The sequence below is a fragment of the Oryctolagus cuniculus genome, chromosome 18, assembly GCF_964237555.1.
Source record: "Oryctolagus cuniculus chromosome 18, mOryCun1.1, whole genome shotgun sequence".
NCBI lineage: Eukaryota > Metazoa > Chordata > Mammalia > Lagomorpha > Leporidae > Oryctolagus > Oryctolagus cuniculus.
In genome coordinates this window covers 59707753-59734366 of record NC_091449.1, presented here as the reverse complement: position 1 = coordinate 59734366, position 26614 = coordinate 59707753, and the positions used below count along the sequence as shown (strand labels likewise).

Sequence of the window (26614 nt, the reverse complement as noted above, 5' to 3'; positions counted from 1 at the left end):
AAATCAGCAAGGGAAACATCAGAGTTAATTGACACTAATAGACCAAATAGACCTAACAGATATCTACAGAACTTTTCATCCTACAGTTGCAGAATACACATTTTTTCTCAACAGTTGCATGGGAACTTTGTCTAGGATTGACCACTTGCTAGGCCATAAAGCAAAGCTCAGCAAATTAAAAAAAAAAGCCTAAATCATAGCATGCAATTCTCAGACCACAATGCAGTGAATCTGAAAATCGGCAATTAAGGAATCTCTAAAAGATACACAAACACATGGTAACTGAATAGCATGCTTCCGAATGAACAGTGGGTCATAGAAGAAATCAAAATAGAAATAAAAAAAAATTTTCTGGAAACAAATGAAGATGACAACACAACATATCAAAACTAATAGGATACAGCAAAAGCAGTGTTAAGAGGAAAGTTTATAGCAATTGGTGCCTACATCAAGAAATTGGAAAGGCACCAAATAAATGAGCTATCAGTGCATCTCAAGGATCTTTAAAAAAAAAACAAACCCAAAACTAGTAGGAGAAAATAATTAAACTTAGAGAAAAATTAATAAAATTGAAACAAACAAACAAACAAAAAGATCAGCAAAACAAAGAGCTGGTTTGCTGAAAAAATAAGCAAAATTGACATAGCATTGGCCCAACTAACCAGAAAAAGAGAGAAGGCCCAAATCAATAAAATTAGACATTGAAAAGGAAATGGAAATGTAATAACACCACAGAAATAAAAAAAAAAATCAAATTACTACACAGAGCTGTATGCCAACAAATTGGGAAACCTAGAAGAAATGGGTAGATTCCTGGACACATACTATCTACCTAAATTGAACCATGAAGACATAGAAAATCTAAACAGACCCATTACTAAGACAGAAATTGAATCAGTAATAAAGAGCCTCCCTCCCCCCACCCCAAAAAAAGCCCAGGACCAGGTGACTTCACTGCTGAATTACACCAGACATTTAAAGAAAAATTAACTCCAGTTCTTCTCAAGTTATTCAAAAAAATTGAAATGGAGGTAATCCTCCCAGATTCTTTATATGAAATCAACATCACTGTGATTCCTAAATCTGAAAAAGTCGCAACAGAGAAAGAGAACTGCAGACCAATTTCCTTGATGAACATAGATGCAAAAATCCCTAGCAAAATTCTGGCCAATTGAATCCAACAGCACATCAGAAAGATCATTCATCCGGACCAAGTGGGATTTATCCCTGGTATGCAGGGTTGGTTCAACATTTGCAAATCAGTCAATGTGATACATCACATCAACAAACTGAAGAACAAAAACTGTATGAGTATCTCAGTAGATGCAGATAAAGCATTTGATAAAATACAACACCATTTCATGAAGAAAACTCTAAGCAAACTGGGTTTGGAAGGAACATTCCTCAACACAATCAAGGCAATTTATGACAAACTCACAGCCAGCAATCCTATTGATTGGGGAAAAGTTGGAAGCATTCCCACTGAGATCTGGAACCAGACAAGGATGCCTGCTGTCACCACTGCTATTCATTATAGTCCTGGAAGTTTTAGCCAGAGCCATTAGGCAAGAAAAGAAGTCAAAGGTCGGGGCTGGTGCTGTGGCACAGCGGGTTAAAGCCCTGGCCTGAAGCACAGGGATCCCATTTGGGCGCCAGTTCTAGTCCCAGCTGCTCCTCTTCCAATCCAGCTTTCTGCTATGGCCTGGGATAGCAGCAGAAGATGGCCCAAGGCCTTGGGCCTCTGCACCCATAGGAGACCTGGAAGAAGCTCCTGGCTCCTGGCTTCAGATCAGTGTAGCTCTGGCCGTTGCAGCCAATTGGGGAGTGAACCAGCAGATGGAAGACCTCCCTCTCTGCCTCTACCTCTCTCTGTAACTCTGTCTTTCAAATAAATAAAATAAATCTTTAAAAAAAGATGTCAAAGGGATACAAATTGGGAAAAAGGAAGTCAAACTATTCCTATTTACAGATGACATGATTCTATATATAGGGGATCCAAAAGACTCCACCTAGAGACTATGGAACTCATAGAAGAGTATGGTAAAGTAGCAGGATATAAAAATCAGTACACAAAAATCAACAACCTTTGTATATGCAGTGGCTTGGTGGAAAAAGAACTTCTAAGGTCAATTCTGTTCACAATAGCTACAAAAATAAATAAATAAATAAATAAAATACCTTGGAATAAGTTTAACCATGGATGTCAAAGATCTCTATGGTGAGAATTAGATAAAATTAAAGAAAGAAATAGAAGAAGATATAAAAAAAAATGGAAAAGTCTTCCATTTTCATGGATTGGAAGAGTCAGTATCATCAAAATGTCCATTAGTCTAATCCTCTGCCTAGAGGCGCCGGCACACCGGGTTCTAGTCCCGGTCGGGGTGCCGGATTCTGTCCCGGTTGCCCCTCTTCCAGGCCAGCTCTCTGCTGAGGCCCGGGAGTGCAGTGGAGGATGGCCCAAGTGCTTGGGCCCTGCACCCCAAGGGAGACCAGGATAAGCACTTGGCTCCTGCCTTCGGATCAGCACAGTGCACTGGCCACGGCGGCCATTGGAGGGTGAACCAACGGCAAAGGAAGACCTTTCTCTCTCTCTCTCTCTCTCTCTCTCTCTCTCACTGTCCACTCTGCCTGTGGAAAAAAAAATGTCCATTCTTCTGAAAGCAATTTCCAGATTCAATGCAATACCAATCAAAATACCAAAGATATTCTTCTCAGTTCTAAAAAAAAATGAAGCTGAAATTCATATGGAAACACAGGAGACCTCGAACATCTACTGTAATGTTAAACAACAAAAACAAAGTCAGAAGCATCACAATACCAGATTTTGAGAAATACTGCACAGCAGTTATAATCAAAATAGCCTGGTACTGGTACAAAAATAGATGAATAGACCAACGGCATCAAGTAGTAATGCCAGAAATCAATCCAAGCATCTGCAACCAACTTACATTTGACCAAGAAGCTAAAACCAGTCCCTGGAGCAAGGACAGTCTCTTCACCAAATGGTGCTGGGAAAACTGGATTTCCACATGCAGAAGTATGAAGCATGACCCCTGTCTTACACCTTAAACTAAAATCCATTCAAAATGGATTAAATATCTAAATCTACCATCAACATGTTAGAGAACATTTGGGAAACACTGCAAGACATTGGCACAGGCAAAGAGTGCTTGGAAATGACCCCAGAGGCACAGGCAATCAAAGCCAAAATTAACGAATGGGATTACATCAAATTGAGAAGTTTCTGTACTGTAAAAGAAACATTCAGGAAAGTGAAGAGACAACCAACAGAATGGGAGAAATCATTTGCCAACTATGCAGCTGATAAAGCATTAATAACCAGAATATATAAAGAGCTCAAGAAACTCCATAACAAAACAAACAACCCAGTTAAGAAACGGGAAAGGACTTAGACATTTTTTAAGAGGAAATCCAAATGGCCAACAGACACATGAAAAATGCTCAGGATCACTAGCTGTCAGGGAAATGCAAGTCAAAACCACAATGAGGTTTCACTTCACCCTGATTAGAATGGCTTTCATACAGAAATCAACAAACAACAAATGCTGGCGAGGATGTGGGGAAAAGAGGTACCCTAATACCCTAATCCACTGTTGGTGGGGATGTAAACTGGAAAAACCACAATGGAAGACAGTATGGAAACACCTCAGAAATCTCAATATAGACTTAACAGATGACCAGGCCATCCCAACCCTTGGAATTTATGCAAGGGAAATGAAATCATAAACAAAATAGTTATCTACTCCGCAGCATTTATTGCAGCTCAATTCACAGTAGCTAAGACATGGAATCAACCTAAATGCCCATCAAATGAAGACTGGATAAAGAAATTATGGGATATGTATTCTATGGAATACTACACAGTGATAAAAAAAATTAAATCCTGTCATTTGCAACAAAATGGATGAATCTGGAAAACATCATACTTAGTGAAATATTCTTGTCCCAAAGGGACAAATACTATATGTTTTCCCTGATCTGTGATAACTAATAGAGTACCTAAAAGGAAATCTGTAGAAGTGACATTGATACTTTGAGAAGCAATGACTTGAACAGCCCTTGTCTTAACTGTCGAGAAAGTTTTTTTTTTCTTAGTCATAGTATTTGTTGAACTCCTTACTTAACATAGAGTTACTCATATATGTATAAAGTCAATTAAAAATAGATCTCAGTAAAAAATAAGAGTTGGAATAAGAGGGAGGAAGAACTTTGTAACTGTAAAGCTGTATAGTTCTGCATACATTCCTATGGACTTACCTCTAATTTACAGTTTAAAAACTTGTCATGGGACTCCAAATATCATTAAGTTGAGTGGTAAAAATGCCATCTTAAGTGTTAAATTGATCATATGAAGTGTTAAAATGGTCATAAAAATAGGATTGTGTTAACAGGACCATATAAATAAGATCAAGTGTCTGGTAATAATAAATAGAATTAAAGTGGGGAGAATGTTCCAACATGGGAAACGGTCCACACAGCAGACTCATAGAATGACAATTACTTTAAATAGCACTCTGATCTAAGAATCGGCCCTTAAGGCATTTGTCTGGCTGAAAAGCCCGTGAGAGCATTTCTGTCATGGAAAGCCAAGACTCTGGCAAAAAAAAAAAAAAAAAAAAAAAAAAAAAAAAAAAAAAAGTTCTACATGAAGGATCTCTGTGACAGAGACCCCAGTGGATAGAAGGGGCCATCAAAGATGAACTTTTCTCTGAAGGAAGGAGAGATTGTGGGTTCAAAAGGCTTCCAAGCCTCGGCAGCTTATGTCAAGAGCCTTGGGTGATCACTGATGTGATACTTAAGAATGTTAATTGTCAAATTAATAACTGGGGTCACTGTGCACTTCCCATGTAGGACTTCTGTCCTCAGTGGTATTATGAGAATTAACTGTAAAACTTGTTCTCATACAGTGTGTGTGTGTGTGCATGCAAATTGTTGAAATCTTTACTTAGTATAGAGTTGGTATTCTATGTATAATTAAATGAAAATGACTCTTAATGGGGCATGGATGGGAAAGGGAGAGGGAAGAAGAAATGGGGTGGGAGTGTGGGTACGAAGAATCACTATATTCCTAAAGTTGTACTTAAGAAATTTATACTCCTTAAATAAATGGTATCTTTGGGGAAAAAGAAAGATTCAACACAACTGTTACTTCCTTTTTTCCTCAAATGATTTTCAAGCAATGCTTTTCTTTTTGGGTTCCATCTCTGCCTTATGTGTCACTCTGACAAACTGCAATACTGTATTATAAACAGTTATTTAATTTATTTATTTAAAAGGCAGAGTTAAAGAGAGCAAAGGAGACACAGAGATCTTAAACCTATTTGTTCACTCCCCAAGCAGCCACAGTGGCCGGAGATGTGCCAATACGAGGCCAGGAGCCAGGAACTTCTTCTGGGTCTTCCATGTGGGTGCAGGGCTCAAGTACTTGGGCCATCTACGCTCCTTCACCCAGGCCGATAGCAGGGAGCTGTATTGGAAATGGAGCATCCAGGACTGGAATTGGAGCACATGTGTGACACTGGCACTGTATGCATCAGCTTTACTCACTACATCATAGTGCCAGCCCCGTTATAACTGTTTCTGCACGTCTAGTCCCAGGTTCTTAGCATATGCACAACCTAGTGTATGCTAATGTAGTAACAAGCAATCGGTAATTAATTATTGGCATTCCGGTGATAAAGGGGACTAATATTTGAGTTTCCTCCTAGTGAAATCAGAGAGCACTGCATGGTTTTGAGTAGAAAAGTGACTGGAATTCTCTTACTTGACTCAGAAGTCTCCCTAACACAGTACCATCCGTGTTCAGATTCTAGAAACATTTTAAAGGTAAAGCTAATATGCTTTCATGATACAGTCTAAGATTTCCTGGTAGAACTTGAGACAAAAGAGTTGAAGATTTGGCACTTGAACATCTGGAAGAATCAGGCAAGGAAGGCTCAGCATAGAAAAGGTTTTAGGGGAGACATGAGAAATTTTAGTTTTGACAGTTTAAGTTTTTTGTTGTAATTTACACATGAAAATTGCATACTTAAGGTATACCATGTGATGTTTCTACACATGTGTACATTGTATAATGTCTACTCAGGGTCTCAAACATCTGTATCCTCTAACACTGAATATTTCTTTATGGTTAAAACATTCAAAGTTCCTTTTCCTAGTTTTTATTTTGGGGAAAGAAACATTTCACTACCTGTAGTAACCACTCTGGGAATAGTAAACCTGAACTTCTTGATCCTATCTAACTATAACTTAGTCCAATTACTCTAACTTTCCCTGTCATTCCCTCCCCTCTTCCTCCTTCCAGCCTATGCTAACCTTCTACTCTCAACTTCTGTGAGATAAGCATGGCTATCCCTGCTTTATTTTGTGTGCTATTTGCATAAAACATCTTCCCATCCTTTCACGTTCATTCCATATGTGTTCTTAGAAGTGAAGTGAATATTGTGTAAGCAGCCTATATTTGGCTCTTTTTGTTTTTCAGTTTGATCACTGTGTTCGTTTACTTGCAGAATATAACCTATTTACATTTAAGGTAATTTTTGATAGATAGGATTTTACTGTTACTTTCTGGCCTTATGGTAGTCTTTCTTTCTTTTCCCTTCTTTTAAAATCTTTTGTGGTGTTCGAGTGACTTTGATTCTCTGTTATTTTTTTAAGTCTGTTATCATTTAGGCTTGGTACTTACCATGAGGCTTACAAAAGCATGTTTTGGTGGTATCAAACTATAATAGCAACTTGACAATCATTTTGAAAGCATAAAAAGAAATAGAAAGAGATAAGGTATAGTAATAAGGCATTCTACTCTTGTACTTTATTCTTCCCTATCTGTTGGTTTTTTTGATCTTCTAATTTATGTCTTTCTATATTGCCTATATTCATATGAGTGTAGTTCTTATTAATTTTAGTCACTTTGGTTTTTAGTCTCATAATAAAGATGTAGAAGGTTTACTCACCTTGCATTCTGTGTTGGAGCATTCTGAATTTAACGGTGTAGGTTGTTCAGGTAGCACGTCTTCCATGTTGAAGCATTCTAAATTTGTGTGACTGTGCTTACCAGTGTTTACTTTCTTCTCATACCTTCTTACTGGTATCTTTTCTGTTTCAGCTTGAAGAAGTCCTTTTAGAATTTATTGTAAAGCAGCTCTGGTGCTTTGGAGAGCTTGATTATGTCTCGGTGTAGACTTGGATGATTTGAGTCTAATTGGTGACCTCTGGCCTTCTTGTTGCTGGATAATTGTATCTTTCTTTAGCTCTGAAAAGTGTTTTGTTACTATGTTTTTGAATAGGCTTCCTACTTGTATGCCATTCCCAATGTCTTGAGCAGCATTAACTTCCATATTTGCTCTTCTCACGTTGTCTCTAAATTCTAATAAGCTTTCTTCACTCCTCTTGATTTAAAAAATTGTTTTCTCTTTCAACTGTATATTTTCAAATAACCTTCAAGCTCACCCATTCTTTCTTCTGTTTGGTCTATGTTGCTATCTGTGCCTTCTTTCTTGTTTATAATTTCATTTAATAATAAGTTGGAAAATTTGTTTAATTGTTAAAAAAATACCTTCATCGCTATGTCACATCTCTCTCTTTTTTAAAGATTTACCTATTAATTTGAATGTCAGAATTACAGACAAAAAGTGAGAGACAGAGAGAGATATTCTACCCACTGGTTTACTCCCCTCCATGGCCACAATGGCCGGGGCTGGGCCAGGCCAAAGCCAGGAGCTTCATTCTGGTCTCCCACATGGGTGCAGGGACCCAAGCACCTGGACCATTTCCCACTGCTTTCTCAGGCACCTTAGCAGGGAGCTGGATCAGAAGTGGAGCAGCTGGGATGTGAACCAGTGCCCATATGGGATGCTGGTGCTGCAGACTACAACTTAACTCACTTTGCAACATTGCCAGTCCCGCTAATCCTCCACCTTGCGGCGCCGGCACACCGGGTTCTAGTCCCGGTTGGGGCGCCGGATTCTGTCCCGGTTGCCCCTCTTCCAGGCCAGCTCTCTGCTATGGCCAAGGAGTGCAGTGGAGGATGGCCCAGGTGCTTGGGCCCTGCACCCCATGGGAGACCAGGAAAAGCACCTGGATCCTGGCTCCTGCCATCGGATCAGCGCGGTGCGCCGGCTGCAGCGGCGGCCATTGGAGGGTGAACCAACGGCAAAGGAAGACCTTTCTCTCTGTCTCTCTCTCTCTCACTGTCCACTCTGCCTGTCAAAAAAAAAAAAAAAAAATTGCCAGTCCCGTCAAATCTCTTTATTAGAGTATTGAATTATTTGTCTGCATTCTTAGGAAGTTTGTTGGGTTTCCCTAAGATAGCCCTTTTAAGTTCTTCATCTGAACATTGGCCGATGTCGGCTCCTACGTGAGTAGCTTCTGGCACCTCATTTTGTGAGTTGAATATGAGGTCTTGGTTCATGACACCTGTTGGCATATGTCATCATCTGTGTATTGAAGAATGAGTTACTGTTTTCCAGCTTTTGTAATCCAGCTTCACTCGTGGCTCTCTTTCCGGGAATTCTAAGCAGTTATTTTCTCTGAGCCTGTGGACACTTGAGCTCCTTCAGCAGTGGGTGGCACCCAGAACTGAGGCTTTCAGAAAATCTGCCAGTGTGCTGACTCTGCTCCAGTGATGCCCTGAGCTTAAAGTTGTCTGAAATCCGCAACTGGTGTGCCATCCAGAATGAAATGAGGTGTTCAAAAAGAGGTAGTCCATCCCTGTGAGCTCCCCCCAAGGCTGAGGAAGGCCCGTATGCCCAGTCACGCAGCCACCAATGCCACAAAGCCAGATCACACCCAGCGCCCACAGCCTACCCAGACCAGTAGGGTTAGGACCAAATCCCACACTGCTGTGGTCAGTCTGCTGCTGAGACAGACTTAGGGATTAAGGCTTCTAGAACTGTCCACCAGCAATGCTTCCTGGAATGTAAGTCTGATCAAGTGCAGCCACAGGACTTCTCTTGGCACAGGGGCAGGTCCACAGGCTCCACTTGTGGGTGGAGAATATTAGGATCTGCCCTGTGTTGGGTTTTACCAATCCAGTGCTATGACCCAAGGCACAGTCTTGGGTTCCTTGCTTACTGTCCGAGGTTGGGGAGGGGTTATAAGGACAACGCTTTGGCTGTCAGGATGGCACTAAGCTGTGTCTCACAGTCACCAGACCTTGTATAATCAAAAGAGTGCCCCTCGCCTTGGGTGCATGGGGAACCAGTGGTGCTGCACGCCAAAGCAAGTGCACCTCACCAGGGTTATCAGTGCCTGATGCCGGCACGGCTCTACAGGCTCCCCCTGCAAGTGCTGGCCTGGAGCTGGAGGACCTTGGGCTGTATCAGTGCTGATTCGCACAGCTGCAGCCTGGCTCTGAGCTCCAAGGCAAGCTTCTGAGTTCTCTTTCTTGACCTTCTCCCCAGCAGCTGGAGGCTTGTTTGCTGTCCACTGAAGGTTGGTGAAAGGGAGGCGTAACTGCTCCCTTAGCTGCCTGGCTACAGAGGATCCAAAATCTCAGCTTTCACATACAGACCTGCGGGCAGACACCCTGGGGCCCTGCTGGACTGTAGTTTTTAACATGACAGGCCAGTACTGGGTTTCAAGTCTGAGGTCTGAGCTTAATTCACTTTGGTTTTCCCAAGTGGGAGGTGAGGTGTGTCTCTCCCTGCTGGGCTGTTGGGAGCTGAGAGAGGATTGACATCTGCAGACAGCTCATTCTTTCCTGCACTTTAGAATGTATCTGTTCTTCTTGCTACACTAAAACCAGGCACTGAGGCCTCGCACCTGGCTTCTGTAGCTCCTGTGCAGGTAGGTGACTCGGCGCGGGAATAGTTGTTGAAGCTGGTGTCTCAGTGGGCAGGTGCTCGCAAGTGTCTCATTCGGCTGCCGTCTTGCTCCAGCTCCTGACATGTCAGAAGTTTGAGATGCTTTAGAAAACACCGTCATCAGAATCCGTTTGCATTTCCAGTATGTCAGGCTTTACCGACAGTGCGTACCTCCTCTGGAACACAGCTGGCGAACGTGAACACAGCAGTGGATGGTGTTGAGAGACTGTTGTCTAGTTCAGAAAATCCTATCCAGGCAACGTGAGACCTGGGGGATCTCTGTGGCTGATTCTTTTCCCCTTAAATTATGACTTAAGTGCAGGTAATTATAGATAAGGAAGAATTGGTTGGACATGCTGGAAAAAGAGGGGGAGGCACAAGCAAAAAAGTTCCAACTCCCTTTGCTGTTGACTTGGAAAGGGAGCTGTCTCGGAGGGCATTCGTTGTCGCCAAAGCGAACAGTTGGCTGTAATTATGTTCGACTTCTGCGCTTCCCCACAGAGCAATACCACGTTCAGGCAGCCAGTCTTATTTCACTGTGGAGTCCCGTGTCCTTTGGCTTTGCTTTGTTTTCCTGATGCCCTCCGGCTGCCCCTTCTCTCGGCCCTGTGGCCTGGCCTTGCTTATGGCATCTGGGCCCTCTTTTCTTGGGTTAGCCCAAGCAAGGGTCACTTTGGTGGCTGCTGCATAGACGACGGGTGTGGTTATGGGTGTCCCCTGGCCATGAGAAAGGAAGCACAAGAACTTGAAAGCTTCCCAAGTGAGCCTTTGCTTCAACCACTGTCTCCTCTTCCTCTGCTTTGATGCAGGCTGCTGCTTTTGCCACATGATTTTTTTGCATCCCCCCCAGACCTTGATAGGGAAGTGTGTGAAGATGGTGAACCTCGTTCAGGTTTTTCTGGGAGGCTGCTTCATGCTTTCTGCTCTTGTGAGCTCATGAAAGGAAGTTTGAGTATGTATGAAGGAGTCTTCCAAACATTCATGGAAAGTATGGGCTGCGAGAAAAGGACGCATGCATTTCAAAACTTTTTTGTGCCAACATAAACTTAGCTCTTCATTCTCTTTTCCCATAAGTCTTTGGAAGTGACCTCTTAGATATTTTGTGGAGTGAGCTCTCTTGAGATGGGGAGATGGTGTGTGTGTGTGTCTCAGGCCTTTGGGTGGTGGTGATGTTGCTAAGCGGTGAATCGAATGGTCTCCCATTCTCTGCTGTAGTGAGAATTTTGTAGGCCACAGAGGCAGAATTGCCCCATACACCTCTGGTTTCCCTGTTTTCTTTTTGCAGTCCTGTGGAAAGTTCTTTTTTGTTTGTTTACTTTTTTTGGTGAAATATTTTGAAGCATGTTGTCGTATTTTCTAGTTGTGAACTCTATAGTAAGGGAAATATTTGGGGAGTTAGGTCATTGGTAAATTGAATTTTCAGGGTTAAGACTGGTAAGTACCAAAACTGTTTTGTTTTCTTGCTGATTGTGGGTTTCCCTCAATGTGTGTGTGTTTACCTTGCTACCTTTGGAATATGGCAAACAAAATGGAATCGTGTGAATACTTAATGGTAATCATTAGTGATGTAATTCTGGACAGCAACTTTGAACTGGCAGATGTCTGGTTTAATCCTTTGCTTTAGGGATAGGGAACTGAGGCTGGGCGGTGGAGGTCTCTCTGACAATGTCAACTCCAGGCCCAGAGACAGTTTGAGAGGCCGATCTGAGGTCTGTCTTTGCCGCTTGGCTGCTTTGTGACGTTACTGGCTTCAGAAGCATCTACCGGCGGCTTGCTCAGCGTCCTCAGCTAAGTGAGCTTAGATGAGGAAATAGTTTCTGCCTCCAAATGGTAGTGTTAGTGTCCTGTTGGTGCTGTAGTATGTTTCCGTGAATTCGGTGTGACTTACAAGAACACACTTTTAGTATATTATAGTTCTGGATGTGCACATTTGCAGTGGCTAAAATCAAGATGTCAACAGGGTCCTGTTCCTTTTGGAATTTATGTGAGAGAGGCCCTTCTCTGCCTTCGACAGCTTCCAGAAACCACCTGTGTGCCCAGGCTCCTGGCCTCTTTCTCTATCTTCAAAGCCAGAACATTGTCCGGCTGCCATTTCTTGGTTCTGTCATGTCTTGTTCTTCCCCCATTGGAAGATCCTTGCAACTGTGTCAAGCCTACCTGGGACATTTAGGTCCAGCCTACCTGGGACATTAAGGCCGGTGTGTCCATCAGGATCAGTTGGTTCACACTCTCTGTCCCATCAGCAACTTTACTTCTTCTTTGCTAGTTCCTGGGGTCAGGACGTGGACCTCTCTGGAGGCCATTATTCTGCCTACCTCAGTCTAGTGTGGGAATCATTTCAGACGACTGAGGTGAGAGTTAAATGAAGAACATAACAGTGATGATAACAGCCAGTGTTTTGGAGAATTGCACGTACTGTGCATACTAACTGCTTTGACTGTGTTACCTCTGTGATCCCTGAGAACAACCTGGAAGAGTCTAGAACTAAGTTCTCCACAATATTATAGGATAGGAAGCTGCTGAGGGACACTGAGTAACACGTCCAACGGGCATACAACTCGGAATGACAGAATGAATCAGACTTCCTTTATCCAATTTTGTTCTGTTCCACTACCCTCGTTATTAATTACCGTTGTCATTGGAAACTAGCCAGCACGAATGTCCTCTAGATGAGCTGTTGCTGCCTCTTAGTCATGCCTAACTACACATGAAGGTTCAGGTACTGAAGACACTTCCTGCATACACTGTCACTAGGGTGTGCTATCACGCTGCTACCAGCCAACTTCACTTGCTCCTACTTTCAGACTAATTTGTCTGATCTCAGCCACCCCAAAATATGGTATGAGTATATTGTCTCCAGAAGTTCTGCGTGTTGTCATGTTGATTGTGTCATCGCCCTTACTGGCCCCTTCTTTCCTTGCAGGACATTTGCAAATCCCTCTGGTGCCACCGAGTGGGCCACAGATGTGAGACCAAGTTTATGCCTGCCGCAGAAGGGACCGTTTGTGGCTTGAGTATGGTAAACTGCATACGTGTTAGTTTGTAGCTACAGACACTTGCTAAGGCATAGAACCGCCAGTGTGTGTGTGGTGGCCCTGGAATGGAATACCTCTGCTGCGTGTGTGTTCTGTTTCTCCTTAACCAGCATCATTTCACAGTGATGATAAAACTTAATGCTAGGCCGGCACCGTGGCTCACTAGGCTAATCTTCCGCCTGTGGCACCGGCACCCCGGGTTCTAGTCCTGGTCGGGGCGCCGGATTCTGTCCTGGTTGCCCCTCTTCCAGGCCAGCTCTCTGCGGTGGCCCGGGAGTGCAGTGGAGGATGGCCCAAGTGCTTGGGCCCTGCACCCCATGGGAGACCAGGAGAAGCACCTGGCTCCTGCCATCAGATCAGCGCGGTGCGCCGGCCGTGGTGGCCATTGGAGGGTGAACCAACGGCAAAGGAAGACCTTTCTATCTGTCTCTCTCTCTCTCACTGTCCACTCTGCCTGTCAAAACAACAAACAAACTTAATGCTAATATCACCCAAAAAGTAGTTCAATTACTTAAATTTTTTTTTTTTTTTTACTGCATTTGTTTTCTGTTTTTACCTGGTGGCTTGGGTCTGAATAGCTGTTTCAATGAGCTAGTGGGTTTTATGGCACATCATTGGCCTTTCAAACTTGATGTGTTATGTAAAAGCCTCATGTAAAGTATGTAAAAAGTACCAGTAAATAGCCCAGATTTGGGGAACTCATTTGAAAACCCGGGCTAGAGGAGCTCCCAGGAGGAGAAGCCAAAACATTGCAGGTTTTCGGATCTCTGTTGCTGGCTCTCGCAAGCCTGCTGGGTGGATTGGCCATTTAGAGTGGACTCCATTCCACAGTCATTAATGACCAGATTCCAGGGACAGGAGACCTGGGGGAGATAGAGGAGAATAAAACTCCTTGCCGCCCGAGAAGAAGTTATATCACCGCGGGAAAACTCCAACAGAAGCCACCGGCTCAAGCTCCCTTTCAATGCTCTTCTTTAAGCACCAGCTATGGGCAGGGCCCAGCTGAGTGCGAAGTGAGCCTTGCTTGGGATGAGGAGTGCCCTTGGAGCCAGCTGCAGCAGTGGGTGCAGAGGGTGGACGGTGCAGTCCTTCTCTCGGACAGGAAAAAGGAGCGACTTGGCAGCAAGAAACCATCAGTGAGCGACGGAAGGCAAAGCTCGGCCAGGCCAAAGCAAACGGGGGCTCAGCAGCACTGCCGTGTTCGGGATACGTAGTAGAGCAGTTCTCAGTGCCTCTTAAATGTGCTGTAATGTTTTAAAGAAAGCAGAGAAAGTATTTGAAATTGAAGACTAATGGACAGTTTCTGATCAGATATACCGATCCTGGGACGTCCCAATAAGGATTCTCATTAAATTTTTTAACATTGGATTTCAGGATAATTTTACATTTATAAAACAAAACATAATGGTAGTGTTGTAGCCATGGTTCTACAAAGCAATGAATTGACTGAATAATTGGATATACAGATATTGCTCATTTTTATTTTTGAAGCATCCAACTTTAGAATATTCCACATGAGGAATAATGAGCCTTTTGAAATTTAAAAGCAATAGAATTAAATGTGATGATATCGCATCTCGGCCTTTTGGCTAAGATCAAGTGTAATGTGATGATATCCAAGAAAAGAGTGATAGAATTTGGAGGATCTCCAGGAAATTCATGGAAGGTGCATCTTATATAAAAACTATGCATGGATTTTTAGGGTTTTTTGACATCAAAACAAAATTTATCTTTTTTTGTTTTTTAAAGGTTTACTTTATTTGTTTCAAAGTCTGAATTAGAAAGACAGACAGACAGACATCCTCCACTGCTTCCCCAGGCCATTAGCAGGCAGCTGGGTCAGAAGTGGAGCAGCCGGGACGAGAAGTGGTGCCCATGTGGGATGCTGGCGTCACAGTTGGCAGCTTGACCTGCAGCACCACAATGCTGGCCCCCAAAATTTATCTTTTAATTCCATTTTCCACCAACTTTTTGAAGTCCTTTCATAAATGACAAAGTGGTCTATAGCATAGGTCTGAAATTAACTAAACACAAATGAGCAAGGATCTGAGTCCCATGGGAGCCCAATCGCCCGTGGATTAGAGGTCAGTAAATCAGGGCAGAAGTCAGTAAACCCGTGTGCTGATAGCTCTCCTGCCCTGATCTGCCAGCTATTTTAAAATCCCAGGCTATGGTTACATCCGTGGGAAGAGCCCTCGAATGTCGGTCATACTGGGAAGAGTGCATGTCCGTCAGTCCCATCCAGCATCACTCCAAGTTAATCTTTGCCGCCTCGCTAGGTGTCCCTTTGACAGGGGATGTGATTTTCTGTCTGTTGGACAGCAGACTGCTTGAGCACCAGGCCCGTGACTTACTCTGGCTTTTTGCAGGAGGTCTGGCACAGAGTAGCAGCTGCTTCATGTTTTGTTTATTTCTTTGTAACCGAAACCCAGTGTATCCTTGCCGCTCCTTCTCCAGTGCCCTGTCCTTTGTAGTAGGAATACTCAGTACATGAGAATGTGAAAGCATTATGCTTTTACCTAGGGATGTGTCTGTAAGCAAGGAGGCCTGTGTGTGCCGTCTGTTAAAAGGGTAAGAAGTCGCGGCTGCTCCGCTTCTGGTCCAGCTCCCTGCTAATGGCCTGGGAAAGCAGCAGAGGATGGCCCAGTTGCTTGGGCCCCTGCACCCATGTGGGTGGGAGTCCCAGGTGAAGCTCCTGGCTTCATCTGTCCCAACCCTGGCCATTGCGGCCATTTGAGGAGTGAACCAATAGGTTAAAAATCCATTCTCTCTCTGCCTGTGCCTCTCCTTCTCTGCAACTCTGACTTTCAAATAAATAAATCTTTAAAAAAATTTTCATGAATAGGGGGTATAAGAAAAAAAACTAAGGCTTTTTTTAATTGCACCAAAATAAACTACCATTAAAAAAAATTGAGACCAAAGGCTGGAGGGAGGCAAATGGAGACAGAGAGAGAGTTCCCTTCTGCTGGTTCACTCCCCAAGACCCTCTAAAGTTAAGGCTGGGCTAAGACCAAACTCAGGAGCCAAGAATTCAATCCAGGTCCCTGATGTGGGTGACAAGAACCCGATTACCTGGGCACTCACTGCTGCCTCCCAGAGTCTGCATTAAGAGAAACCTGGGGTCGAAAGCCCGGGCCAGATATCAAACCCAAATATTCCAGTACAGCATACAGGAATCTCAGCTGGCATCTCAATTGCTAGGCACAAGGCCCACTCCTCCACAGCTTTCGGTTCCATTTGCCAGGAAGTTTGTGAAGTCATAGCCGTTCTGTTTGAAATTAAAAGCAGCACCAGAAAGGTGTGTGTACAGGTAGAAGGATGAAATGATATATGTATATAGAATTGGATTGATGGGTGATGAAGATGTTGGCGTGCCTCTGTGTACATTCCCATATATTCCCACTTTCTTTTTTGAATTTGTTTTAGTAATTTATATCATTTATTTGAAAGGTAGAGAAACAAAGAGTGATCTCCCATCAGCTGGGTTACTCCTCAAATAGCTCCAGGAGCCAGTCCTGGGCCAGGCCAAGGTTGGGAGTCAGAAACTGAATCCAGGTCTCTCCCTTGGGTGATGGGGGGACCCAGCCACTGGAGTCAATCAATACCTCTGCCTCCCAGAGTGCTCATTAGCAGGAAACTGATCAAGACTGAAGCCAGCACTCAGATGCTCACTGTGGAATGCAGGTGTCTCAGTCTCTACGGCAACGCCTGCCCCTCTCTGCTTTCTGTGCTTATTGGAAAGTCAGAGACTTTCTGTCAGCAGCCTAACCAGTACTAGGACGAGTGCGGAAAGAACAGCAAGGTGAATTACTGGAATGAGTAGGAGAAATCTAAAAAACCATGCTTCCAGAAAGGAAATTGGAATGCAGGCACATTGGTCAGTGATGTGTCTCCAAGCTGCGAGGTGGAATGTGTCCCATTTGGGCTCTTTGGCTTCTGAATTAAATTTGGTCACTGCTACTGGTGTAGCTATTTGGGCATCTGTGGGACTCAGCAAGTTGCAATTGCTTTGATAAATTTCCCTCATTTGGAAGAGTTTTAAATTCCTGTGTCCTTTGCACGCATCGTAGGAGCTTCTACATGTGACATTCTCCCGACCACGTTTGGCACAGAGAAGCGACCGCATCAGCTGTAGCTGTAGCTGTTGCTGTTGCTTGCTCTGAATCCAGTAGAGCCCCAGCACTCCCCGCGGGGGAGATGGATACATACTTACAGTAGACAGAATCCTCAGATGACCGACGGCTTTCGCCTGAGAAAGTGCTCAACAATGTTATATGATTTCATGCGAACTCCAAAATGGCAATTAACCCAAGGGAAACAAAAATTAAAAACAGAAGAATTCATCAGCCCATGGCAAGAATTTGCAGAAAGGAAGCAATATCTTAACGTAGACAAAGTGTATTAGCAACGAAGCTACACAATAAACAGCGGCCCTGCCAAGTGGATCACAGGGGAAGAGTGAAGATGTGGAAGTCAAACACCCCCTCCTCAGAGGCTGAAACCCAAGCCCCAGTCCGCAGCAGAACCTGGCTTGGTCTAAACCCAGCGCTTTGGGTCTGATTGCAGAGGCTCTTAGGCGAGGGTGCAGTTAGGCTAACTCATGCAGAACCTTGCTCATAATAAAAACACCATGGGAGCCGGGGTAGGAGGGGTGGGGAGACACAACAGAAGGCACTACCAAGGAGAGAGAATCCCCCAAGGAGACAGATGACCTGCAGGCCTACAGGTTGTCCCAGAGGAGAGCTGAAATGGAGAGATGAACACATGAAGCAGCACTCACCCTCACTTGCCTGGGTCCATGGACAGCGAAAGACCCAGAGTTCTTTTGTCCAAGGCATGGAAGATCAGCTGTGAGAGGGTGCTAAGCAGGGACCGAGTGTGTAGAAAAAAGAAGACAAAGCACTGTGTCTAAACAGTACTGTTTGTGCCGTCTGGAAGCTACTCCAGTGCATAAGGATTGAAATCAGGAAGAACACAATGTGGGAATAATTGCGTGTGCTTTCACTGTGAGTTAATCATTCAAGCGATACATCCTTTGGTTATATCTTAGAAACGCTTTCTGATTGAGTGAACGATCCACAATCATTTCTTTAAGTAGCGTCCTGTCTCGGAGGCGAGGGAGGCGCCCTTGGAGTTTTGTGTGTGTGGACTCCGATCGCTCACAGAGCATGGAGCCCTCAGCCTGTGGGTGAGCAGTGCCATTTCTGTCTGGATGGCTCACATGGTCAGCGCATGAATGTTTGTAAAGTACACAGGGAGGAGAGGAATCTATCAAGGTGTCATCTTTTTTTTTTTTTTTTCCTTTCTGCCACCAGACCTGTTTATCCGGTTTCCGTGCAGGTGTGTGCATCCCCCTGTGCTTTCCCAGGGGATTGCTAACAAACCATGTCCTGCTTTGATTTCACAGTGGTGCCGGCAAGGCCAGTGTGTGAAGTTCGGGGAGCTCGGGCCTCGGCCCATCCACGGCCAGTGGTCGTCCTGGTCCAAGTGGTCTGAATGTTCTCGGACGTGTGGAGGAGGAGTCAGATTTCAGGAGAGACACTGCAATAACCCCAAGTAAGTCTCCAGCGTTCACCCAGGCCTTCTATGGCATTGACCTTCGGCCTGGAATGCACTGTCCTAGGTATGATTTTCCTCTCTTATTAACTGCTATCAACCAGCATTTCTCTGTACACAAAGGCTATATGCATTGGACAATATATGGTGGGAAAAATTGAATAAAAAGCAGAATTGTTCGATGACGGCCCTTTAGATTCATGGAAAACAGATTTAAAAGTCTAAGGTTGTTTTGATGCAAAAAAAATTTTTTTTGGTCCAATGGAGATACGTAGTATGAAAAAATCATGCATGAGTTTCAAAAGATTTTGCAGCAAAATAATCTCAGAGTTTTAATTGCATTTTTTCCTATTACTCTCAGAAGTCCCCTCACAGAGGAGCTTGTGCTGAGCAGGAACACCAGTAGTAGTCCAAGCTACTTTCTTCATTCATACTAGGGCTACACATTGTAGGCTACTTGTGCCCACAGTCCTACAGGAGGCAGGAGCTTGGGCAGGGGGGTAAGAGAGCCTTTCAAAGGGGTGAGCTGCTGGAAGTTGGCTCAGCTTTGCCCTGCAGGAATGTACATCATCACGTGTTGGCACATCTACCTGACATTTTAAGAGCAAGCAGAAAAAAAAGTAGTGCATGCAAAAAAATTTCACCATGTTAAAACAGTGATGATAAAATTGATTTCTTTAGAAAAAAAAAAAAAACACTGTGAGGACTAAGATCATCTTTGCCTTGGAACTGGCCTTGGTCACTGGCAGGTACCCCTGTCTAGGCCTGCAGCAGTCCGTCGTGCACGGCAATGAAGCAGTTATGAGCTGCTGTTAGCTCTGTCTTCATGAAACACGATGAGCTGTGTGTTTCCCCATTGGCATAGCAGTGGAGAAGGAGCCAGGCTCTGTTGGCCACTTTCTTACGGTGTGGCTTTGGGGAAGTCACCTAAAATGGAGCTAACACCTACCTCTGAGGCTGGGGGGTGAGGGAGAGGAGGATTAGAAATTACTTTGTCAAATGCATCCAGTGAGCATTCAACACAGAGTCCACCAGGGGTCCCGGGGGTCACAGAAGACCAGGCCACAGAGGCCACGGCAAGAAGCAGGGCCCTTCCTGCTGCTAGTGGACTCAGGAAAATGTGGTGAGTTGAGAAGAATATGATGGGGTGTGGAAAGTAGTGGATGTAATTGTATGGCGGAGTTGGAGTGGTTTGGAGGCGCTAGAGGACGTGGACTGAAGCCTGGCAGCAAGAGTTTCCATCGTGGTGCTGCCACACGTGGCCACTCCGTGGCTGTACACAGCCAGCTCTCCTCCTCCCAGAATCCACCCTGGTAAAAGTGGGCTAACTGTAGCACCGGCGGCAGCTGGGCTCGGAGTTTAAAGTGCTCTTAGAAAGTGCCTGGCGAGTCACCCGCACTGCATAAATGTTTGGTAAAGTGAGAGTTAAAATAAATAGGGAAATTAGAGCCAAAGGAAATTTTTCAAGAGGCAAATGGGACTCCCTCGGACTCAGCAAAGCCTAGGCTCCATAGAAAGGCGGGCTTTCTCTGCCATCGGAGGAGGCGGCTTTGGAGACACTTTGCCTAGGAATTTGTTAGGTGCTGTGTGGACCCTCTCAGGGTAATCAGGGCCGTTTCTGCTTTGGTGGTGTTGACACTGTGGGTCCTTTGTCCGGCAGGCGAGCAGTGTTGGGCAGCATCCTGGTCTCCAGCTACCAGGTGCCAGTAGGAGGAACCCCTGCAGAGAATGAGAGGGGAGCTTAGGGTGCATTTACAGCTCAACTCGACTTGGTCAGAACCACCCTTCTGATGTGGCCCGTGTCTTGGACAGAGTGGTTAGGAGCGTTCTGTTACTTGACATTTTTGAAGCATATTTCATGGATCTGGTTTTCATACATCACAACATTTTACAATCCCGATACTCTCCCAAGCAAGAAAGAGATTACCTAATTTAATAGCTCTGCTGGTGAAGCGCATGAATGATACCCCTGAGGTTTACATTAAAAGCACTCTCATATCTGTGGGATTGAGCGGCCTCATTATAATAGGGCATTTTTCATGGAAAGATCCTATTGTAATTTTAGAGATGCCTAATAAAAAGGATTAATCACCAAAGTATTTCCACTCCATGCAGCCTTATCATTTGAAAGATCATTGAGAGGCTGTTTGTTTAACTCTGCATGAAGTCACAAATAAAAGGAGCCGATATTCTCTCCCCAGGCAGCTGAATTAATTATTCCTTCTCTGTTCTCATTTCTCTTGGTTTCCCTATGGCTCATTGCTCTCCCTGTTTCAAGACACTGATACTCTTCTCTGCCTCAGTGTGAGCATGTGTTCTGCGCACACCACTCAACCCCATCGCTTGGGCTTTCTGCTCTGAGAAACGGGGTGAGGTTTCTGTTTCATGCAGTGATGTTGTTCCCAGAACACACTTTGTTTCATTTTATTTATTTATATATATATATAAATAAATAAAAATCCTTGGCTGATCTGTGAATTTCTCAAGTGTCTTGAGCCTAAAAAGAGTTTAAAGGTTATCTGGTTCTCAAATGGCCAGTGCCAGGGAGCTGTGGCTGCCTCCTTTTTCTCAGGCCTATGGCATTGATCCAAGTGCTGCATTGTCTCTTGGTCTCTTTTTTCTTTCATTTATTCATCAGACAGAGAGAGAGAGAGATCTCCTTCACCTCATTCGCTCTCACATGCTGGCCACAGCCATGGGTGAGCCAGGCTGAAGCCAAGAGCTGGGGTCTCAGTGTGAGTCCCCCTTGTGGGTGGCAGGGCACCCCAAGCAGTGGCTTAACCACAGTGCCAAGCATCCCCCTCTGAAGCCCTGATCTCTCTAGAGGAGGACGATGCTCCAGGCCATGGCTCCCATTGCGTTAGCACTGACGGATGAGTTGAAACCCTTGTGATCAGTCCACTACGGGAGGGCAGCTGGGGGAGGCCGAGGGTCCTATTCACGGAAGCCTCTATGCCCTGGTCACCCCCATGGAAGTGGCAGAGTCGTATTCAGGCCCTACAGTGTTAATTCTTCAGCAGTTTTCCTGATTCCCTGTGAAATCACCACATTGTCAGAGCGCCTAGGCAATTTCCTCTAAACTCTGCTCAAGAAAATTAATACTGACGTGCTACGGTGTTCTAGAACTTTCCTGAAACCGGACTCTCTCTGAGAAGGAATCATTTATCACTTGAGCTAATGCAGCTTAGCAAATGGAGTTGGGAGGAAAGTCATGAATCGAATCACATCTGTGACCCATTTTCCAACTGGCGATTTCTAGGTTCAGCTGATTATCAGAATCACCAGAGGCACTTTTAAAAACATGGTCGTTTCCGAATCTTCCATATCTGAGAAAGTCTGTGGCGGGGTCCAGGAGTACACACACACAAACGTACGTGTGTGTGTACATGACAGGGCCTTCAAAAAGTTCATGGAAAACACGAATGAAGGAAACGCTGCACATATTGCAAATACTTTGCACCAAAATAAAGTTCAATTCTGCTTTTCCATGAACTCTCTGAATTCTCTTGAATGGTTATTTAACAGAGCTCTGATGATCATCAACCAGTGTTAGAACCATCAGTGGTCTGAACCACGCAGAAGCCAATATAGGTATATGGTCCAGCAGTCCAACAGAAGGGCAAAGCATGTGCCCAGGCGGATGCTTGCTATTTCTGTATTTGGCTTTAGTCATAAAGATATTATTACTCTGAGGGAGAGCATGATACAATTATCTGTTAATGAATCCTAACATACTCGTTTAAAGGTATAGAAAAATAAAGCTGCATTGGAAGATTTCGTAGAGAAGTTCCAATTCTTACCAGTGATTACTTTCAGCCACTTTGACCTTACCCCGTAGTAGACGACGAAATATCCGAGTCTATAGAAAGCAGACAGCGTAAGATACAGAACCCTGGGGACACATGAAGCAACAGTAAAGAGCATTGAAAAGTAGTAACGATGCGTTTCTGCTCACCCTGCCCTAAATTCTTTACAGGCATTGTGTCCCTTGTCAAACCTGTCCCCATCTTACAGCTGAGGACACTAAATAAAACTGCCGAGGTCAGGGTGGGAAGAGGTGGAGGCTTGGACAAGGCCAGCCCCCTTAGCCATGTGCGTCCTGCATCTCCCCCTGCCTGTGGCCTCACTCAGTCTCCCAGACTCAGTGGAATGGGAGAAGAATCCTGGACATTGCCCCCAGGTCGGGGGGGGGGGCGGGGGGTGGCTGAGCTCTGCCCTGCCTCTTTCTAACCGTGGGAACCTTGTTCCGCTCCTTTGGTGAGCTCGCACAGTCAGTCATTTTTCACTTTGTGAAAAGAGAAGGCAGTAGGAGATTGGAGGTCTTCCACATTACAGCTCCACGAGTTGAAAAAGTAACACGTTGTGATGTCGCTCACCTCATTAACTGTGAAGAGCAGAGATGAGGGTTATTTGTTCAGTCTCCGACAGAAAGTCTTAAACAGAGGAATTAGCTTTAAATATGGCTTATAAAGATGGCCTGGAGTCTCGAGGCTCTGATACAGTACTTTGGGTTTGCTCAGTGCCTTTTAGGTAATAACTTAGAGAGTCTTGGGGGATTTGATGTAGCGCAAAGGCTGCTACATGTTTGAATAGTTGCTGCAGAATGTTTTGAAAGAGCATAAAAATTTCCTCTGGCAGTGTGACACTTCGCGCTGCTGTTGAATCCATTGCAGCACACACGGTTACAGGACTCCATAAAATTGGCTCAGGCACATCCAGGGCTGTTTCATCACATCCTCGTGCTGCCTAGGAAGACAAGGAATTTTAATCACGTGAATTTATTGGCCTGCAGCCTCCTTGTATGTTATGTGTTGGCATGAGTTCTTATATAACCACAGTGATCCACAGTTAAGTTGTAACCTTTGGAGAAAGCTACAAAAAGGGAGAGGAAAAAAACTAGCAATTGAGTAAGGTGGTACTGGTAATTTTCAGTGTGGCCTTCCCCCCACCCCACCCCCTTTATTTTGCTTTCCGGTTTTGCAGCTCAAGAGTCGGCCCATCCCGGTCTTACAGAGCTTGCCATTAGATCATCATTATTTATGTTCTAATGGGCTTCCCTAATCTGGAAATCCATTTCCCACTGTGCTTGGCAGGAAGAACAGGCCACCTGCGAAGTTGCAAAGTGATTATGCAGATGAAACCGGGGAAGGTTTTCTCGAAGAGTTTGAAATCCATTAGAATAAGGCACCCCGGAGTCAGACATGAATCAGAATATCATCTCAAGGATGGACACGATTGGAGAGCAAGGGATACAGGATTTGCTGTCCCTTCTAACTAGTACCTTAACGCTCCACATAGCAGCAGGTGCTTGGGAGAGCAAAAGACAATAATGAGAGAGTTAGGAAATGGGAGAAAAGCCTGAGACACAGGTTGGATCAGGACATAAGGTGCTTTTGATGCCATCTCTGTGGGTAGCATATCAATTCTGAGTAAGGAAGAGTACCGTGGGTATCACATTGGGAAAGATTATGAGGCCAGTTTAGGCTTTTGCAAAAGACTATATTAATAAATGTTACATATTGTATTTAAGGTAAAATATATACTAGATATATAAATCCGTTGATTACCTAGGAGATTAGTCATGTCTGCCATGGTTACCAAAGGGATATGTTGACTCAAATGCTACACATTTGCATTTCTCTAATACATCGAATGCAGCTGTACAGACTGTGACCATCTGTATCACTTGTTGTCCTTCCTTACTGCATATAACCAATAGTGAATTTTATTGTTACTGCATATGACTGAGGGAATCCTCTGATAACTTGCGTAAAAGCTCTTTGATTTTACTTTCAGGCCTCAGTATGGTGGCAAGTTCTGCCCAGGTTCTAGCCGTGTTTATCAGCTGTGCAACATTAACCCTTGTAATGAAAATAGCTTGGATTTTCGAGCTCAGCAGTGTGCAGAATATAACAGCAAACCTTTCCGCGGCTGGTTCTACCAGTGGAAACCCTACACGAAAGTGGAAGGTAATTCAGTCTCTGTGACCCCCGAACGAACATGTCTCTCTGTGGAGGTTAAAGTGAAGGCACAGCACAGGAGAAATCCGTGCCTGGGAAAGAGTTCACTGTTTACCTTTCATTCCCCAGACCCGTGCTGGCTCAGTGTTTCCTTGAGTTGTGAAGATGGTGTTTATTTTTCCACACCCTTTTTTCCACAAGACACCCGTTGTCTCCCACATCTGTGAGTGAAAGGGTTCATGTGCTTGGAACACACTTAGGTTTCTAAATTTACCTTAGACTTTTCAGCAATTAAGTCTCCCAGGGATGTTAATGGAAATTGGTATGAATTATCCAGACGAAAAAAACTCGTAAAACCATATCTACCCCACAGAGACCCCATACTCGGTAACTGACCTGTCAGAGGGACACACACATGGGAAGGAAGGCCTCTTTGTCAGGTGCATGTATTCACACAGACACGAGACCCCAAATGCAAGTTATCTGCAAGCTAGGTTCTTAGTACTTATAACACAAAGATGTGGCTTCAGTTTCATTTTTTCAGTTAATTTGCTTTCATGTTGGCTAATGACGAAACATTTGTTTCTGTTAAAATGTAAAAATTTAATACAGCTTCTATCACCTTTGTGGAATAATCTGTCACTATTCTAGTTTCCTTTCCATTATTTTCCTTCTCTGGATTTATCAAAACTCACCTGTGTTCCCCTACGAAAGGAGATGCGTGAAATGTGTGACTGCTGATGGCAGGTGTAGAGATGGAACTAGATTTCATGAGCGTTCCTAGGCTGTTCCTGTGCAAGAGCTCAAGGTGAACCCGTATTGCCAGTTAACATCAGGAAGCTAGTGCAATTAGAGGCAGCACGCTAGCAGAAGGGCCTCCCAGACTAGGGACGACCGTGCCACGAGGCTCTGTGCCGGCCTGGCCGTTTCAGGAGCGTTGATTGGGTTTGGAGATGTGGCCATTTTTCTAAAAGTACAGACAGAGGTGAACATTCTGAAAGCTGTGTCTTAAGAGGAAACAATGAAGTTCCTATAGATGTTTACTATCAAAAAAATCACATGAAAAATTTGAAGAATCCTTGAATAGGAGGGATTGTAGACTGAGTTGAACTTGGATCAGAGGACAAAATAATTGAAGGGCTAAGAGTGTCCTAGCTATATTGCATCTCATAGAGAATTTCTTGACCAGTTTATCTAGAATATTCTTCCTTCATCTCATTCGCTGGATGCTTTACCCTTCACAGCCCTTATCAGTGCATATGTTTACTTGTTATCTAGTCACTTAGGTATCATCTTTCTCCCCATAGGAATTTAGTTTCCACAGAGACTAAGCCTTTGGTGTGAACATGCTTGTAACTTTAACATCGGAGAATACCACTTATCATACCAGGGCACTTGAAAGAGTTCATGGAAAGTTAGAATCAAAGATGAGCTTATTTTGGTGAAAACATTTTAAAATCCATACATGATTTTTTTATAACATGAATCTCATAAACTTTGTTTGCAGACTCCTTGGTTGTTTATTTAATGGCTGTAGTAACTTTTGAAATGAGGGAGTGAATAAGCAGATATCGACTGTCCAAAGTACAAGTGCATTTCTTTTGTAAATGGTAAGCTCCCCATTAGTAGAGGCATTCTACTAGAACTGAGTAGTCACCGAGGGAAGATGCTCTCCAGCCCAAAGTTCTTCCACTTCCAGTATCTGTAGGCTGCCTCCTCCTGCAGACCGGTGTTTGTCATCGACGGTTCTCTAAGACTCTTCTGTCCCACTTTGGCTTCCTGGGTGCTCTGTAGTCTATCCCCACATTATGGCTTTGATTTAAAGGGAGTGTTTGTGGAATCGGTTGTGTCATCGCCCTTTAAATAGGTTATACATTGGTTATGTCAAGAGAAAGTTAAACACATACATTTGTAACTTGGAAAATGCATTTTGGTTTCCAAGTTTGTTTGGTAACTATAGTTTGCATCATGTAAGAAGAGTGCAATTTCATTGGTTTCCTCTCTCAGAAGATGTTTACTGAGCAATTTTTTGGGTTGGGGACAGTTCTAGAAGCACCAGAGAGTATGTTGAATCAAACATCATCCCCAGCCTTAAGATCTCACATCCCAGTGTAGGAACACAGAAAAGTTGAGGTCTTCTGGCTCCTCCTCCTCCTCCTGACACGTCAGAAGGGGCCCACACACCGCTGTAGTGTGGGAAGAACGAGGGATCACGCTCCACAAAGGTGACAGTCTTCAT

At 44.2% G+C, this 26614-nt stretch overlaps 1 protein-coding gene across 2 annotated transcripts in view; it reads left to right on the top strand.

The window, feature by feature from the left end:
* The window catches only part of ADAMTS18 (ADAM metallopeptidase with thrombospondin type 1 motif 18), a 157561-nt gene that overhangs the window by 90852 nt on the left and 40095 nt on the right, over positions 1-26614 (top strand). For both annotated transcript variants that reach the window (XM_051847029.2, XM_017342378.3), the window contains 3 exons: positions 12748-12843; positions 18267-18415; positions 24212-24384. In XM_051847029.2, coding sequence (XP_051702989.2) covers positions 12748-12843; positions 18267-18415; positions 24212-24384 — 418 coding nt within the window. The remainder of the gene's footprint in view (positions 1-12747; positions 12844-18266; positions 18416-24211; positions 24385-26614) is intronic.